The 17,180-nt window shown below is 38.9% G+C and overlaps 1 protein-coding gene across 6 annotated transcripts in view; it reads left to right on the top strand.

Annotated features, from left to right (window-relative positions):
- The window catches only part of pde1cb (phosphodiesterase 1C, calmodulin-dependent b), a 90,702-nt gene that overhangs the window by 60,000 nt on the left and 13,522 nt on the right, over window positions 1–17,180 (top strand). For all 6 annotated transcript variants that reach the window (XM_051401173.1, XM_051401163.1, XM_051401152.1 and 3 more), the window contains 8 exons: window positions 8,612–8,725; window positions 9,883–10,065; window positions 11,172–11,238; window positions 11,403–11,519; window positions 12,078–12,218; window positions 15,322–15,422; window positions 16,139–16,267; window positions 16,797–16,898. In XM_051401173.1, the coding sequence (XP_051257133.1) occupies window positions 8,612–8,725; window positions 9,883–10,065; window positions 11,172–11,238; window positions 11,403–11,519; window positions 12,078–12,218; window positions 15,322–15,422; window positions 16,139–16,267; window positions 16,797–16,898 (954 nt within the window). The remainder of the gene's footprint in view (window positions 1–8,611; window positions 8,726–9,882; window positions 10,066–11,171; window positions 11,239–11,402; window positions 11,520–12,077; window positions 12,219–15,321; window positions 15,423–16,138; window positions 16,268–16,796; window positions 16,899–17,180) is intronic.

Here is a 17,180-nt window from a genome sequence, read left to right as displayed (position 1 = left end):
ACCCAACAGGAATATATATTTAAAAAACATCCAAAACAACCCAAACTGGCACCAAGTTTTACCTGGGAATTTTTAGAGTGTGCACATTTTGAGTGATTATTAGAGCATTGCTAATTTTAATGATAATGATAATGATAATAAAAAATGACTGCATGGTATCTCAGAATAGCTCATGGATTTCTGTTTGGTGCCTTGGATCAAAGGTGGATACTGAACAAAGAATGTGTAGTAAATATATTACTATATAAATAATATATAACAATATATTCTAGTCTTATCACTAAATGTCTGTAATCTAATATTTTGGACGTATGTAGTCTTTCTATCTTTGTTGCATGAAACCACTGAATTCATCGCACCTTCTACAATATGAACAAAGGATTTTGATCTTAAGGATTGACTCTTTTTTTATTTAGTGCTCATAGCGTTATTGAAGTTTTTTTTTACTTCATCTGGGGATTTGATTGGCAGACTTTGACATGAGTGGGCCGCATTCAGCCAACCACTGATCTTTTTTAAGGTTTCTTCTGTCCCCCGCCATTCTTGTCACATCTGTCATTTGCAACCTCCCACGGGAAAGGCTTTGTTTAGAACAGATATCGGAACTTTTTGAAGGAGTTACCAATATTGTTCAGTGAGTGCAGCTCGCTTGCACTGTAACAGTATTTGTGATTTTAATTAGAGCCATCAGCAGCAGCAGAAACCTTCAGCCTGAGCCTGCTGTTGCTGTTCCCACCCAAAACTCAATGGCCACCAACACTCAGTGTGGGTGTCACATTAACATTTGTATTTACATACAATTTAGGCATTTAGCTCACGTTCCACAGCAAGAGACAATGAGAGAGGAGGGAGGAGAACATTTTGACAGGACACATTTGCACTCTGTGTACCAGAGATGGTTCCAAATCCAAAGACAATATTTGGCAGTGTACAATTAATCTTTTTTTTTTCAAATTATTTGTCATCAAAATCCCACATTGCAATATTTTACAGAAAATACTTTTTAGCTTGCCTTTCTGTAAAACAATCCTGGTTCATTTCAGTAAAATGTGAAAATCATCTTTTTGTTTTATTTTTATCCTAGTTGTGAAAATGCATTCACTTCAATGTGTGGAATTAGTTGAAATTTCTACTGCTGATCTATGGTGCATTCATGTGCTCCTGATGGGGTCTCCATCAGTGTTGACTGTCTCCACAGAAAAGCATACAAAGAAAGAAAATAATAATACTGATAATAACGAAGCACTGACTGTCAAATGGAAAGCTTTTCTCATTACAAGCTGTGCTGCTCAGCAGCCAACTGTTGCATGTTTTGTGTTTGTGAAGATTCCTGAAAGTCTTGAAAGAGTGGCAAGAAGCCTCAAAGACAAAACAGCGAGTCCAGTTGCTTTTCAATTGCACATATAACATAAAAAAATGTTTAACTAATGCACCAATACAAATTCAAATAGTGACATCTGTGAAAAATCCCTATTCTGCATGTTGGCTTCTTTCCATGCCATCTACAAACAGATTCCATTCAAATTCATGCTTTTCATTGTCACTATTATCAATATGATTTATAAGATGTTAGAAAATTGTATAAAATTGACCATTACAATTTACCAGAGGCCAAACTGGCATCTTATAATGCTGTGCTCAATGTTTTGTTTGACCAACATTTCAAACTTCCAAAGTTATTTAGTTTGCTATCACATAAAAGAAAATTAAGTAGCACATGAAACGAACCAGAGAGTGTTTGACAATGCTTGAAAAATGACTTTAATTATTTATCTGACAGTATAAAAAACTGCTGTACAGGTAAAAATATAAAGATTGAAGTAAAGAATTTTTGAAAGATGCTGCAATAACATTTCACTCTATATCATTCAAATACATCATAGTAATCCAAAAACAAGCCCTGTATTGACAAAGACCAATGAATTAAATACAGTACAATTGAAAGTTGAGTCTCCAGATGCCTCAGATTCCTGCCTCACCCCATCTGTCTTCCCAAAATGTGAATGTCCCAGGACTCTAGTATTTTATTGACGAGCTTCTTCTCCACTGCAGTCACAAATCATGGTTGAGGCTGCAGAATATGTGGAACCACTGCTTTACTGAATCATCATGTTTTTACAGGCTTTGTTCTGCTTATCAGTCCAAAACCTGTGTGTTCCCTGAAAGCATGCTAATCTCCCCGGGTGATTACATTGACCCCGGGCCATTGATTACACACCGTCTAGGCTAGAATGTCATTGGAACACAGGCGGTGACCACATTTTGCATCCTGGCAGTGCTCTCATTCCTCTGTGCTCAACCAGCCCCATTTATCCCCTCCCCTGCTTTCTGCTGGGTGGAAAATGGGCTCCGACTGTTGCTGCTGCTTCTCAAAGCAAGAATGGACCTGTTTTTATTACGAGTTAGGTGGGAATGGGATACATTTCATTTTTAAATTTCTTTCCCAGTGGGTATGCAGGGAGTGTTTTTTTGCTTGAGTGACAAAGCAATTGTTAGAGGAAGGAGAAAGCTGTTGCTACGTTACCCTGTTTAATTTCCCCTTTTTTTCATGTTCATTTTATGGCTGTCACAACAGCTGTCGAGGGGTTGAGCATTGTGGAGCCCCACTGTACACTGCAGGGCGGATCTAGTTTGACACTCCAGTTCTTTCATTTTTTTCTCCCATTCTTCTCTCTGGGCAGGTCAGTCGAGGCCAAAGAGCTGGAGGCAATAAGAATAGAGGAGGAAAATACTCTCAACCTGAATTCCAACTCGTAATCTCCTATCTGTGCTCTCTGCTCACCTCTATGAGGGAGAGCAAATAAATCTCTCATCTTCACATGTAGAGGCAGACAGCTGGCTTGTTTAACTTAGCAGCCACTGGAATTTGCTTTTGTAAATGCTTGTAACTTTTCCTACCTAAAAGGCCCTGTTACTTTGACCTCAGCAGTTAAAACACCTTTGAGAAAATTGTCCTAATCCACTTCCTTGCCTGCACAGACCCACTTACAGTTCACATACAAAACACACAAGGTCTGTGTAGATGCTGCACCTTTATTTCTTACATCATGACAGCTCAAGTACTCATTCCAGGATTTCTTTGGTGAAATTCAACACACTATTCAACAACATTATATCAGAGCTCCCACAGGTCAAGTTTTACCAGCTGACCCTGCCTGACTGCAGCTGTCAGCGAGATATTGAGCTGTTAAACTTGAGACATCATGTAGTACGTCTGAGAAGCACAGATCAAAGACACTGAAGCTATGGAGCTGGTCAGGGCTGTGAGCTGTCTCCTCTGCATCTCCAATAAGCTCTCTGTCAAACTACATAAGTTTGCAGATGACACAGTGTTGTTCAGAAACAAGAGAGGAGTTTGAGCTGCCTGTATTCTGGTGCAGCCACAACAAGTTTATTTATACAGCCCAAAATCACAAGTTTGTCTCAGCCGTCTTTAAAATCTGTACAGAACATATGACTCTCTATCTTTAGACTCTTTATTCTTACAAAAGTAATGCTCTAAAAATTGCTAAGAGGATTGTCTATTTCAGGAGAAGACCCACACACTCCCTGCTTAATCTTTAAATGATACTCCACCATCTTTGGTGTATCAAACTAAAACTGTTTATTTTAATCTTTTACAGAAAACAGCAGCTTTTGTATTTTAATCTTTCAACGATAAGATCAACTGCAATCAGCGTGAACCAATTCTTGCTGCAGAAAAAGAATAAAAATGTCTTAAAACCACTCCTCTCCTTCTATATGCCCACTATGTTTCAAACTTTCATATTTTTGCAGAGTGCCTGTGCTGTCTGTTGGAAGTCACACATAGCAGCAACTCAGTGCCTTCACCATATTTATCACCGCTGTCAGCTATATCTCATGTATATGTATTAGCAATATTCTCAGTATACTAGTTTGAGCAAAATATATTTCAAAGCAATAGTCTATATACACTTATTGTATCTTCTGTTTATATTTTTGCACTCTCCAGTGCCAGTATTTACATTTATATTTCTGCCTGCACTGTGCTCTACAGTATCACTGCTGAATAACTTTATCTGCTTCATCAGTACTTACCAAATGGTTTACTAAAATTTAAAGCTGCTGATTTGCAGTTTTTCGGTTTTATGTCATCTATATTTATTTTTGTTTTATGTGAAATAATCAAATGATTATATATAGTCTTATTTGCAGCCCTGAAAGCATCTACTGTAATCTCTATATAGCATATGTCTTGATCCCTTCAGCCTATTATTTTAAATTTTTCATTAACTATTTTAATCCATGTGGTTAAATTTGTTCACCTTACAAAACAGAAAATAGATTATCTTTAAGATCTTATGGAGGACTTTGAAAACTACGTTTAAGCTGTTTTCCCATGAATCAAGAGTGAGAAGTTGATAATGAAAGGAATCGTGAAATGAGTTCACTGCCTCACCACTAAGTGTTCAGCCATAGCAAATTACATGGCTGTTGCTCTTCCACCCTACCAGCTTTTACTCTGGCTTAAACTGAATTTCCCAGTTGGCTCTGTGCCCAGGAGTTACTTTGGGCCTGACACCCGCTATTAACCCCATGTGTCGCCTCCCTTGGTAATGACAGCAGGTGAAATGAGCCAATTTTGTTTTGCTTGGCAGAGATTTCTTGTACATCCTGGCACTCGTCATCACTAATCTTTGTTTTTACTTTTTTTTAAAAAAAAGCCTAATTAGCTCAATACCATACACCCTTGACAAAGTAGATTTTTTAATGGTTGTATCAGATTTTCACTTTTGTCCTGCAACCTGCAATGAAAAATGTCTTTATTTCATCTCAACTCTTTGAAAAAGCGTTAATTTTCACAATGAAAGCCGTCCTGGAAGCTCTGCATCTGGTAAATTACCTTTAGACTGAAAAACAAAAAATGATTGGGCATTCAGTCTATTGTCAGCCAAACAAAAGCAGCGAGCCTGTGACAAAGCTTTTTTACAGAAGCACTCATTAGAGACAAACATTTCTTGCAGTGTTGTGCTACTGTCATTCAACATGGGGTTTCCAGATAAGCACATTTGTGCCCGCACAACTGCGAATCAAGGTATAAACTAAAAGCAAGTGAGTAACAGAACAGTCTGAGAAGGAGCTTTCTTGAAGGAGGTACGATATTTTTTATTTTCTTGTATATTAGTGGGGAAGCTCACTGGCACACAGCTGTTCTTAATAACCATCATTAGTGCCAACCAAATCACATATGCAGTGATTCTAGAGTTGCAGCTTACCCATCATCCATTCACTTCCTTATGATACTTAAAATAGCTGTCAGTAGCTTTAAAGAGAAATTTCAGAACATGAAGCAATAGTCGTAGTTAAATGTTTCCTGGGGAGTCTTAGACCTCTAGCAGCTCTATGGAGCTGTTTTATTGTGAATGGGTCCCAGTTTTGTTTATCTAATGCATACACAGTCCTACAAATGGTGACACACTATTCCAGTGATCAACATATGGTGGTAACCAGTCAAGCTATGCTGCAGTGTGCCAGTAAAAGCAAGGACGAAGAAGAGTTCAAGCTAGTAAACACAATGCTGGATTTTAAAACACTTATTTATGGCAACTCTAGCGGCATGGCTTTAGGAATGGACGTTATTCTGTCAGTTGGTCCACCACTTTGGTCGAGACTGAAATATCTCAGCAACTATAAGATGGATTGCCATGAAAGTTTGTCAGGTTTTCAGACAATGTGTCATTATGACTTTATTTTGGGCCTATGAGTGTAAACCTTGAGTGATAAAACAATTTCCCCATTGGGGATTCTTAAATTAAATCTACTTCTTTGGTGATCCTTTGAATTTCCCGGGAGTGCCACGAGCAGGTTTGTGTCTCAACAACTAATAAATGGATTGCCTGTCAGGATGAATTGTAAAAACTTGGGTGATCCTCTGGCTTTTCATATAGTGCTACCATCAGCTCTTAATATCAGTGTGTTCAGTCCTTTAATTTATGACCAAATACTTTGTGTTTAGTTAAACTAAGATGGTGATCATTATATCTCATTAAACAACATGCTATCTTTATAGTGAGTATGATAGCATTGTTGAAGTTAGCAATTAGCATCACTGTGCTTAAAGCCCGTACTAGGAACTTTCATTTTGTGTTAATTCTAGCAACCCCTGTGGACAACAGCGGTAATGTTTCTACCACCTTATTTCATTGAATTCAAGGGGAATCCAATTTAATCCGACCTAGTGGCAAGCATTAAGAATAACTATAGAGATAGCCACTGTTCTCACTGATGGTCTTGTTTGTTTATGTAGGTCATATTGAGGCATGGGTGATATGTTGAGACTGTTTCATAACCAGTTTAAAGCTCCTTGCAGTACTTTTAAGTACAGAAATTTACTATAATAGTTTTCATGCAGGCTCTGCAGGAAGAATTCAAGGTTGTTCTATGTATTGATTCATTGAATTTATTGCCCTTTTCTTGACACCGTGAGCCTTGATCAGTCTTTGTAGATAACATTAATAAGTTAAAAAAATATAAACAGCAAGAAATGTGTGTGATTTAAACAGCTGAGTCAGTCAGTGTGGTGTTATACATTTGATCAAATGGAAGCGTATCTGCTCAATGAGACACACGTGAGATTCAAAGTCAAAAAAGCTTCTAAAAAGGTTTTCCACTTGGCTTTGCCTTTAGTCTTGTTAAACATCTTTCTTCTCATTAGACATGTCTGCATGAATATGGAAATGATGACTGTGTGGCTCTTTTGCAGAGGTGGACTTGGTGGGGAAATACCCAGATTATTTTCAGCAATTTCCATCTGATATTACTGCACAGCAGACAGTATGCCATTGGTTCACTTTGAAGCCTTGCAGCCACATATACACAAGTTAGATTGCATTTTGTATTATGAGGGCTTCTTTAAACATTTAAAAGAAAAGCAAGTATGCTAGTGTGTAGAAAAGGATGTGATCTGGTAATGTGTAGAAGGTGTTTCACTGCTGTACACACAACACATTCAGGCCCAAACCCTAAATTTGGCCATAAAAAAATCAAGAAATGGGCCAAACTACATTATTGAATATTTATGCTGAGACATTTTTCCTCAGTCATCTTCAGAGAAACATTTTGGAGCCTGTAGTTGGTAAAAATTGCAACCGCTGTCAGGGAATGTAATCAATGAGAGCATCTGAAACCTCCTACTCTGCCACCTTTCTGCTTAATAATTCAACAACAAGCGTAGCCTCTGTGGGCATTCACTGTGAAGGGGAGCATGTGACCTCCAGCACAGCAGCAGGAGGTATACTGCAAGAGGTTGCAGTGTGCAGAAATTTATGTGAAGTTGCTTTTATCTTCAGTGCTATTTTTGGTGGGCTTTTTCTAGGACTTTGGAATAATGCTACACGCATTGATCTATACAAGTGAATTACTCTTGGAAAAATATAACACAGAGAACATGGCGTTTTATCATTTCAGTAATATTACACTTTTGATACCAGCTGGTTTGCAATGTATCAGTCAAATATTTAATTCATTCAGTTTTACTTAATAAATGTACATTATACGACAGAATCTTTTTCAGCTAAACCTACCATGATCAATTTTGCATGATGGAAAAGTTCCTCATTATACTGCAACGTAAGATTTGATAATATAACACCAAGTGGTATATATGGTAATGGTATGATTTGTTTTCCACGTACAAAAACAGCAAATGCTTACAAATTCCTACCACCATAAAAGCTGTAATAACTTTAGAAAGCTCTTTATTATCTTTACGAATTACTGGTGTAGAGCTTTAGATTACAAAAATAGAATCTGAACCAGTCAAGGGCAAATTTAGTGACACTGGCACAGTTATGCAAGTAATCTAATAAAATTATGATGGTGTCAAAAGCCACATAGGAGAAGCACATAGAGCTTCTAAATAGTACTGAGTTTGCAGGCATCACAGATCTGCAGTTTTTAGAATATTTAGACCTTTCAAACAGCAGACATTTTGACTTCTCGTAGCAGGTGGAACTAATAATGTTAATGATGGCTTTGTTCCAATTAAGTGTCCCAGTAGTGAGCCAGCATGCACAATACAAGAGCTCTGGAGCTGACACATGTAGATGATTGCAGCCACTATTAATGTTATTAATTACACCTGTGTTTGACAAGTTAGAATGTCTCCTATGAGAAACGCTGCATAGCTTTATACTACTGCCAATCAAGACACTTGAGAAGGAGACAAAGACTCCCATCAGAGCTTAAATGGACTAGTAGAGAGTATGAAAACAGCGTGCAACTGCGCAAGCCTGACTCTACTTTTTGGTCTATATTGTCTAATTTCTTTTTTTTAGGGAGAGTATATTCAATGTATTGAAAGTTGAACTGCTGGTCAGTTTGTACTTTTATGTTGATGGAGGAGTGTGTATATCCCATACCACATTAAATTCAGCTTCTTGGTCAAATTGTATTATGTTTGCTTTCTATTGCTGTTCCATGTTGTGATTTAGACCAAGAATACATGTTCATTTTTTAGCAGAAAAAAAGTTGCCTAGTACAGCAGGAACCCAGACCAGGTTAATCCAATATCAGTTGCAATTAATTCATCATGCCAAGATGGCAGGAGAGTAATTGCATTTGTTAAATGACTTCTGAATCTCTGTTTTAGATTAAGATGTCTGGTGAAGCAACTGGAGAGAGGAGAGGCTTCCCTGACTGACCTCAAGAAAAACCTTGAGTATGCAGCGTCGGTGCTGGAATCCGTTTACATCGAGGAAACAAGGTAAGAAAACAGTAGCATTCTACAGTGGAAAAAGTATTGACATGGTTCATTTATTGAGAACAACAGCGCAGCACTGACAAAGGCCAGACTTTGGAAAATAGATGACTATCATTAGTATGGCAATTGACCTGAGCTGTAATTCTTAGTTTCATTTTAACCATTTCGTCTCTGTGCTGAAGTACTTACACTACATTACAGAATGAAATAATGTACTTTCTACTCCTTTCCTGTTTTTCCACAGCTATAGTTACTAGTTACTTTTAAGGTTTACAAACAAAATATATTATCAGTTTATAAAATGTGTTTTAATAGATTAAGCTACTACTATGTATATTAAGCAGTTCAAATTAACTGCACCAACTGCTTACATGTTAATGCATGTATAATAATGATTCAATAATATAATGATATGACACTAACTTATGTGCTTCTATTTAAGTAACATTTTTTTAAAGTTACATTTTTTAAAACAGGGTTTCCTGTTCTACTGCCTCTAGGTTAAGACAACAAAAAAAGGTCACTAACTGGCTGAGGTCAAACAGAGAGATTGTTGTTATGGCAAATAATTGTCATGGTATGGATAAGGTTGGGGAATATACAAGGTGAAAGTATGTCAATAGTTGAATGCAGGTCCAGAATCTGACATATGACCAGGCTTATGGAATTATGTAAGCCTCTCGTCATCTAGATCCCACCAGATTAGGGCCAGCGATGGCATGACCACTACAGGATGGAGGATGATGAACGATCCAGTGCAGAATCCATGTAGAACAGTGATTATCACTGTGATGTGAATGCTTTCTCTTGGCCATAAGAACATGTATTCAGTTCAGAGGGTGGAGACCAACAGGCTTTGCTCTTGATCCCCTGTACATGTCAACACAACAGGGTAGCTGTAGGGAATTATATCACACAATTGGATTCTAATACTCCCCTGTTGAAACACTGTTTAAGGGGCCGGGGATGTTTTGATGTTACGTAAGAGGTGATATTATTTGATGGACAGCGCTGGGATTTGAGTTTGATCCCCTGTGCTACGATAAATAATAAATATTTTAGTAAGCTTTTAGTCTCTGCAAGCTGTCTGTTTTCATGTCCTTTGTTTCTTTTCTGTTTCTGTCTTTTACTTAATGTCCTTCCTTTCTATTATCTTTCAGGCGTTTGGTGGACACAGAGGATGAGCTCAGTGACATCCAGTCAGAGTCGGTGCCCTCAGAGGTGCGTGACTGGCTGGCCTCCACCTTTACCCGCCAGATGGGCCTGATGCTGCGACGCAATGAAGAGAAACCTCGCTTTCGCAGCATTGTCCACGCCGTCCAGGCTGGCATATTTGTTGAGAGGTAAACATGTGTACAATGCACAAGCACAGAGCTACAACAATTCTAACAATCACACAATGCAATGTGTTGCATTTTATAGATGTGAAAGCCACAAAACCTCCGTCAATGATGGCGCAATATGACAGTGATTAATAGATGTCTGAAATCTTAATTTACTACTCACTCTGGAGTAAATTATTGAACAATGTCTGCTTTCATGTGTGTTTCTCAAGTCTGAACTTGTGTGTTGCTTTAAGTGAATGAAAACTAAAGGCAGCCCAGAAGGTGGAGAAGACAGTATAGTTTTGAAAACTAATATGGTCCTTTTAAAATTCCAGTCTGTTGGAAATATGTGTGCATCCTCTGCACAGTGACTCACTCACCTGAGTCGACCATACATCATCACAGCCTTGGCAAGCCTGGCTAAGCACAATCATTCATAGAGCTGCAAACAGCTCCCTCTCCAAGGCTGTGCTTTATCACACACTAGCATGCAACATGCATTTGTTCAAATCAATAAGCTTCAAACATGTAAGCTATAATCTTTCTTAATCTGTTTTTACAGAGGGCAGCCTGCTTTCAGATATTTACAATGAAGAAAGATTGGAAAAGGGAGGATGAAAATGAAAAGGTGGAAGAGTGCGGTCCAATAAGTGACAAAGCTTGAAGTGTCCACCATTTTAAATTTCAAAAAAATGTCCTCATCTGACAAAATGGCCAACTTGATATTCAGTTGCATTTATGGAAGCTGTTATGAGAAATCTACTTGTATCCCAGTATGTTTTTGAGATGTTGAGCGTTAGTTGCCTTCCAGCCAACCCTAACAACTCTACTAATCTCATGGAGAATTATACAACTGCATGTTGTGATTAAAATAATCCATATTCCACCCCTTATATTTGACAAAATCTTAAACGTTTGCATGTGAAAAAAATACCTGCAGGTGCTGTTGCCTTTTCTCACCCTTTTCAACACAGTTTCATACTGAGTTGTGTTGATTTGAAGGTTTATAGTGAGTCTTGGGGGGGGAACATTCTAGGCTGTGGTTTTAGGGGGCCGGTGTGGTAACCTCTGGTGTTTACACTCAGTGGTGTGCTTCATTTGATGTTTTTATCTCTTCCAAACAGGATGTACCGACGTACCTCCAATATGGTGGGACTCAGTTACCCCTCTTCTGTCATATCTGTGCTCAAGGTATTAACATGTGCACACAAATCCATGCAGAAGCACACAGAGTTACTGACAAATAACTGACTTGCAGCACCATTTTTTCTCAAGGTTTTCTTTCTATTGGAGATGATGAGCACATTGTTTGAGGAGAAGCATGTCATTATTTGAATTTTTTCTTCCCCACACAGAATGTTGACAAGTGGTCGTTTGACGTGTTCGCTCTAAATGAGGCCAGCGGGGATCACGCACTTAAATTCATATTCTACGAGTTGCTCACAAGATACGACCTCATTAGCCGTTTCAAGGTAAAAGCCACAAGGACGTACGACTGGTCACTATACGCTATACCTCCCGCTTGTGTCATTAGACAAGGAGAAACTAAAACTATTCAGTATGGATCATAATAACCTTCACAGTCCCCTTTCGCCATGCCTGATTTGATAGAAGTGAGCGCACTCTAGATAGAACTTCTCTGCCTCTTAAGTGTTAGATTGTGATGTTTTATTTCAACAATGACCATAATATGAGGGGGGTTGGACATACTTCATCTCATCTGATACTGGAGCTCATTTTCCACAGTGTCTTATAGCTGAAGACACTGCACTTGAAGTGACAGCATCTGAGAGTAAACGACATGGGCAATGAAATGAAGCAGACATGAATATGTAATCGCAGTCTGCTATAGCCTCAATGATTCACGACCCATGATTTTATGACATCAATTTCAGATGCTGAGGGGACTGTGCATGCATTGAAATTGTATGCACTCATCATTAAAATCACCAGATAGCTTTAAGAAGTTTCTTACCGTTTGCAATGCTTTTTAGCTCGCAGTCATTTGCTGCTGTTTTGTTTGCCATCAGATCCCGATCTCTGCGGTGGTGTCATTCGTGGAGGCCCTTGAAGTCGGATACAGCAAACACAAAAACCCCTACCACAACCTGATGCACGCTGCTGATGTCACACAGACCGTACACTACTTGCTACTCAAGACTGGCATGGTGGTGAGTTGGATCAACTGTACACATAGCTGTTAGAAACCTACAGAAACCAGTAGAGCCTATGGCCGTTGGTTTGGTTCCAACTAGGAAAGCTTAGTCTGTGAAAAAAAGAGGATTTTATCCACATGGTATTCAGAACATCTCTGTCAGCTGCCGAATGCCAGCCTAATTGCAGCTTTGCCTGACATGCAGCTGCTAAATATGGATTTTTTTCTTGGAGAATCCGTGAGCCATTCTTTCATGAAAGAAAAAGACACCCAAAGAAAATCACCCTTTAATCCCAGTCTTGCTCGGGGCATGTTTGAGAAAATCAACCCACATTTCTAAGAATATCTGTCAAAATATGACTTACTAATAGTTATTGTCCAACATTTGAAGTCAAATGTTTTCTGTTTTTTTGCTTGCTACATTTCTACTCTTCAAATTTCAAGTTGCTTTTCTTCGTTTTCCATCTGGTGACCTATATTTCACTCCATCCCACTGGAGTGACTTTAGGGCATTTCTGATGCTGCATTCATTCCAAAAAAAAAACACTAGCCTCGCTAAAGAGTTCAAAGTCCCCAACCAGCCAACCAGCCGGCCGCCCCCGCTTCCAGTGTTTTTATTTAATCACCTTAATAAGGCGGCTGCGACAGCTGTCGACATAGTGTGTTTCTTTGGGCAGTGCCTTGCAGAGTAAACCACATTACTGCTAGAACCACGGGCTCCTGGGGGAGCAGGATAACAGCATCTATCATTTCGTGGGCCCTCCAGACTCCATTAAATCAACAATCAACAGGTCATTCATAAAGCCGGCCCCATGAGGAAATATACTGAGGGATCGGCCATCTTGCCCCCTCCCTTCCGAGTTCTTAATGACTCCCCCATCCCCCACTGTTGATTAGTCACCAATATCGACTGGGCTTCCTGAGCTAAGTCCCCACTCTGTGTACGTGAGTGCACTCAGATGCATGCACATCTCAAAGGGAAATGCCCACTCACAGGTGTGCCGCTGCTGCATACACTCACAGATTAAACATGAACACTCATAAATAAAAAGCACATACATGCACACACGTGCTTATACAGTCCATATAATTCAAATTCTTTTGGCCACTTATGTCTTTATTTTTCAGGTGGTTATGTGGGTGTTGCTCATATGAAGAAACACAATTTTCACAATTTTTTCATCAGTTAAAGGAATACTGCGACATTTTTGGGAATATGCTTACTCACTTTCTTGTCAAAGTCATTCAGACCAATCAGCGTCCTATGAGGAACTATTGGCAGTACTGGCACTTTAACATTCGGTTTGTGTGACGATGTGAGAGAGAAGTGACTGCTTGAAAACAACAAAGGCAGCTTCTAAAGAGGGTAGCATAGATACTGCTAGTATCAGATGAATCAAAACTGAAGAGCATTTCTTCATTTTAAAGAAGAGCAAAGAACAGCACTCAAGGCTTTTCTGGATTAACAATATGTATATTTATGAATACATATATTCTCCTGACTGGCTTCAGTAAGAGTTTTCCCCATGGTTCTGTGTAACAAACCATCTGGTGCAGTCAGGTTATCACTCTCATGTCTATAGTGCTAATTTAGACAAAATATACTTGTCAATAACTTTCTTTTCCATAGCAAAGATAAAATATGTTGACAAAAAAGCTGCTGACTAAATTTTAAAATATAAACTAAAACGAAATCTCTAAATAACATAGACTCCTTCTTCAAACAACCACTGAATCCAAATCTCCTTCTTGTCATTGGATGGCTGCACATTTCTCTTCCTGTGAGCCTGCATCCTCCTCCCGGTGATTTCACACCAGCAGTGCTAAAGCTTGGAGCCAGCTGCACCCTATGGCTGTAGGAATAATGCACACATACAATATAATTGTTATACCAGATAGTCAGGTCTTTTCAATTCTACATGGCTCCATGCCAGCTTAATGTAGTATATCTGTGACATCTACTGGTTATTAAAACTCACACAGCATTTTATTTGGAAAATTGAATGAAAAATGCTGGGCAGTACCAAACTGTCTAGTACTTATTGTGTATGCAAAAATGTCTGAACATAAAAATGTGAATTTGAAGCTACCACCACCAACTAGTTGGCTTAATTTAGTATAAACACTGGGAAAAGGGGCAAACAGCTATTCTAGCTCTGTTTGAAGGTCATAAAATCCACCTACGTTTTATCTCCTTTCTTTAATCCATACAAAAACTGAAGTGTAAAAATGTCTGTGTGTATGCATGTGCTGAGCACAGCTAGCCAGACCCTTGTCCCCCTGCTTCAAGGCTTTGTGCTAAGCTTAAGGTAAGTTAACTGACTACTGGCTGTAGTTTCATATTTAATACAGACTGACATAAGAGTGGTATTGATCTTCTAAAGTAACGTTTGGCAGGAAAACAAGTATTTCCCAAAATGATGAGCTAAAGAGCTGCTGCTACTTTGACATCCTCCTCCCCCTTAAACTTGACCTAAAAACTTAAATAGGAAAGCATGATGTGTCTTACCAGGTGACAACATTAATAAAATTAAAGAGAGCATGACTTTTTCATTTATATTTTGTAACAGTGACAAAGCAGACTGAGACAGTGTCTGAAAGGGAAAGAGTAAGGAGGAGTGTTAAAACGACAGTTTAAAATGTGATTCTCAATAGAGCTTGTCTTATCTAAAGTTTCCTTTTTGCTTTGCTGACCTTTCCTCTGTCTTCTCCTCCCCATTTGGTTCCTTTCATCCCTGACTGTAATGTATTCCTCATGCCAAATACCTCTCTCGGCATCCTTTATATCACTTTTCTACTTTACATCTTTATGACGTGATGAACCATTCCCTGCTTTCCCCTTTTTTCCATTGACTGGCTTCTCATTTCTCTTCTCTAATTTCTGTCCATTCTTTCATCTTGTGTTCATTACTTCCCCTTCCTTCTTTCTGTCACCGTCTGTCTTTTCCATCTGGTTGCTTTCCCTCCTCAACACCCTCCCCTTTTCTATATACTTCTTATATACTCTTAATATTCCCCTCCATCTTTTCCTACCTTATCTTCACCACCCCCTTGCTTCCTCACACCCCACCTCTTCCCTCCCCCCTCGTCTTCTTCGTCTCCTCTTCCTTTGCCTCCAGCATTGGTTGACTGAGCTTGAGATCTTTGCCATGATCTTTGCGGCGGCGGTGCACGACTACGAGCACACGGGGACCACAAACAACTTCCACATTCAGACAAGGTAATGGATCATAAAATCAAAAATGCATGGCACCGACTCACCCGATCAATGTTTTCATTTATAGAAAGGGGGCTTTACATTGACACTGAGATCGCCTGCAGTGCAGTAATAACACTGAGGCAGGAAGGGAGTCCAAATGAGCTCCAAACTCCATGCCCTTAAGAATTTGAGTTGGAAAGAACACATAACAACAAAACTTTAGGTTATAATTTATTCATTTTGTTGACGCTTTATATCCTTTATTATTCTTGAATGTATCCTTATAATAAAACTTTGTGTTGTTGATTTTCTATAAGTCTTCATAAAATTGGCCAGACCACTATAAAGTTAAACTCTTGAAACTTTATATAAATAATTTTGCCCTTTTATGTACTGGATACATGTCTTACTTTGAAACAAATTCACAAATTTACCCTTACTGAAACAGATAATCTTTATCATCACAAATTTCTTCTTTTTCTCGTTTGGTTTAAGCATTCATGAAAAAAGTTTTAGAACCTCTCTTTTATCATTTTTTATTGCGTACATCCAGTATGACATTGTGAATATTGCTTTATATATTTTAAAGTACAGTAAAGGTAATGCATAAACCCTTCTTGGGTTTCAGCAGACCTGCTGATAAATTATTAGCATCATCTAGAGGTCCATTATTTCTGTTCTTCTATTTCTAATGTTCTTTCCAATATATATTAATGAAAGATTTTTCTCTTTGACAGGTCAGACACAGCTATCCTGTACAATGACCGCTCAGTGCTGGAGAGTCACCATGTAAGCGCAGCCTACCGCCTACTGCAGGACGACGATGAGATGAACATTCTCTACAACCTCTCCAAGGATGACTGGAGGTCAGTGAGGAGGTTGATAGACAACAATGGAAAGGGAGTCAGAAAGATTAAAGAGCTAGTAGACAGAGATTTGGTAGAGAACGGCTAGAGACAGATATATAAGCAGATATGACAGGTGGAAACCAGGCAGGTCAAGCAGAACACTCTCACAATGTACGTATTACCTGTTCAAAGCCCAAAGAGAACTTATCTCTGATTTCTCAAGATTAACAACTATGTTCGGTGAAGTGAAAATCAGAAAAGTTGGATTACCTTCAAGGTCCAACAACTTTGTTCTAAATGGAACCGTTACGTATGATAATACATTAAAGGAGACAGCTGCAATCCGATTTCTCATGGTATAAGCTGGGACTTGTCAAAGCAGATATTATAAATAGCTCTGAAAAACTGTGTTGGCTGCCTTCATTTACTTTAGTGACTTCCGAAATAAGTCGGCTTTTATTACCCGAGAGTTTGACAGTTCATTATACAGCACATGGCTTATGTTTTCCTCTCCTTTTTTTTTGTCCTGTCCTTTGTTTTCATCCAGAGAGCTGCGAGCTCTGGTGGTGGAGATGGTCCTGGCCACAGATATGTCCTGCCACTTCCAGCAGGTGAAGGCCATGAAGAACTTCCTACAACAACCCGAGGGGTCAGTTGCCTTTTTCTTTGCCACTGTTTACAGTCGTTGCCCTTGCCCCAGCAATTTCCATCTTCATTAACCCTGCCATCAGATTCCTGCTTACTAACCACCCGCTGTTTACAACCCAATTAACCCTGCCCTGAAGAGTGTACTCATAGAGGAACACAACAAACATTCATGTTGATATCAAATGGACTGAAATAAACGAGCGACGATGTCTTTTGCTCAGGTGTTCTTTACTCAAAGTAGTATTTTGTTACCAAATAGGACCAAATGTCATCCATTACACAG

This window comes from Dicentrarchus labrax, unplaced genomic scaffold (genome assembly GCF_905237075.1).
Source record: "Dicentrarchus labrax unplaced genomic scaffold, dlabrax2021, whole genome shotgun sequence".
NCBI classification, from domain to species: domain Eukaryota; kingdom Metazoa; phylum Chordata; class Actinopteri; family Moronidae; genus Dicentrarchus; species Dicentrarchus labrax.
The sequence above is the reverse complement of the archived record's forward strand: the minus strand, read 5'-3'. Positions and strand labels throughout refer to the sequence as shown.